This window comes from Sphaeroforma arctica (assembly GCF_001186125.1).
Source record: "Sphaeroforma arctica JP610 unplaced genomic scaffold supercont1.15501, whole genome shotgun sequence".
NCBI classification, from domain to species: Eukaryota; class Ichthyosporea; order Ichthyophonida; genus Sphaeroforma; species Sphaeroforma arctica.
In genome coordinates, this window is record NW_014025057.1 from 1 (window position 1) to 508 (window position 508).

General features: G+C 42.5%; 1 protein-coding gene across 1 annotated transcript; it reads left to right on the forward strand.

Moving 5' to 3' along the window:
* Positions 1-181: 181 nt before the first annotated feature.
* Positions 182-409, forward strand: SARC_18304 (hypothetical protein; the record flags this gene model as incomplete). Its single annotated transcript, XM_014287616.1, has 1 exon — positions 182-409. A coding segment is annotated over one exon (228 nt), but the record flags the coding sequence as incomplete, so codon positions are not given.
* Between the last annotated feature and the right edge of the window lie 99 nt (positions 410-508).

The window sequence follows — 508 nt, forward strand, 5'->3', positions numbered from 1 at the left end:
TATATATATGAAGATTATGAAAGTCTTTTACGATTGTCCCCGACCTATCGGCATGTAAAGAAGCTCGGACTTGTCTTGTCGCGATGAGATTAAAGTTTCTCGACGAAATATTGCGGAACAACCATCTTGGCCGGAAGTGCTTGAAGTATTTACAAATCTTTCACGCTACTGTTGAATACAGAATATTGAGAATAACTTGGCCGGGTTAGTGGATTTGGTTCCCGATCTGGCAGATGATTTGCTATCGCAGGTAGATAGGCCATTGAAGACGGGTCTTGATAAAGAACATAACAGGCAATACATCTTGTGTGACTACAACAGTGACGGTGATTCGTTCCGATCACCGTGGTCTAACACGTACGATCCCCCGCTCGAGGATGGAATTGAGCCTTCCGTTAAACTTCGGTAGGGATACCTGGCGATAACGGTTCGGACATATTCGATCATGCTATTGTACACATACATACACACACACACACACACACACATACATATATATATATATGTA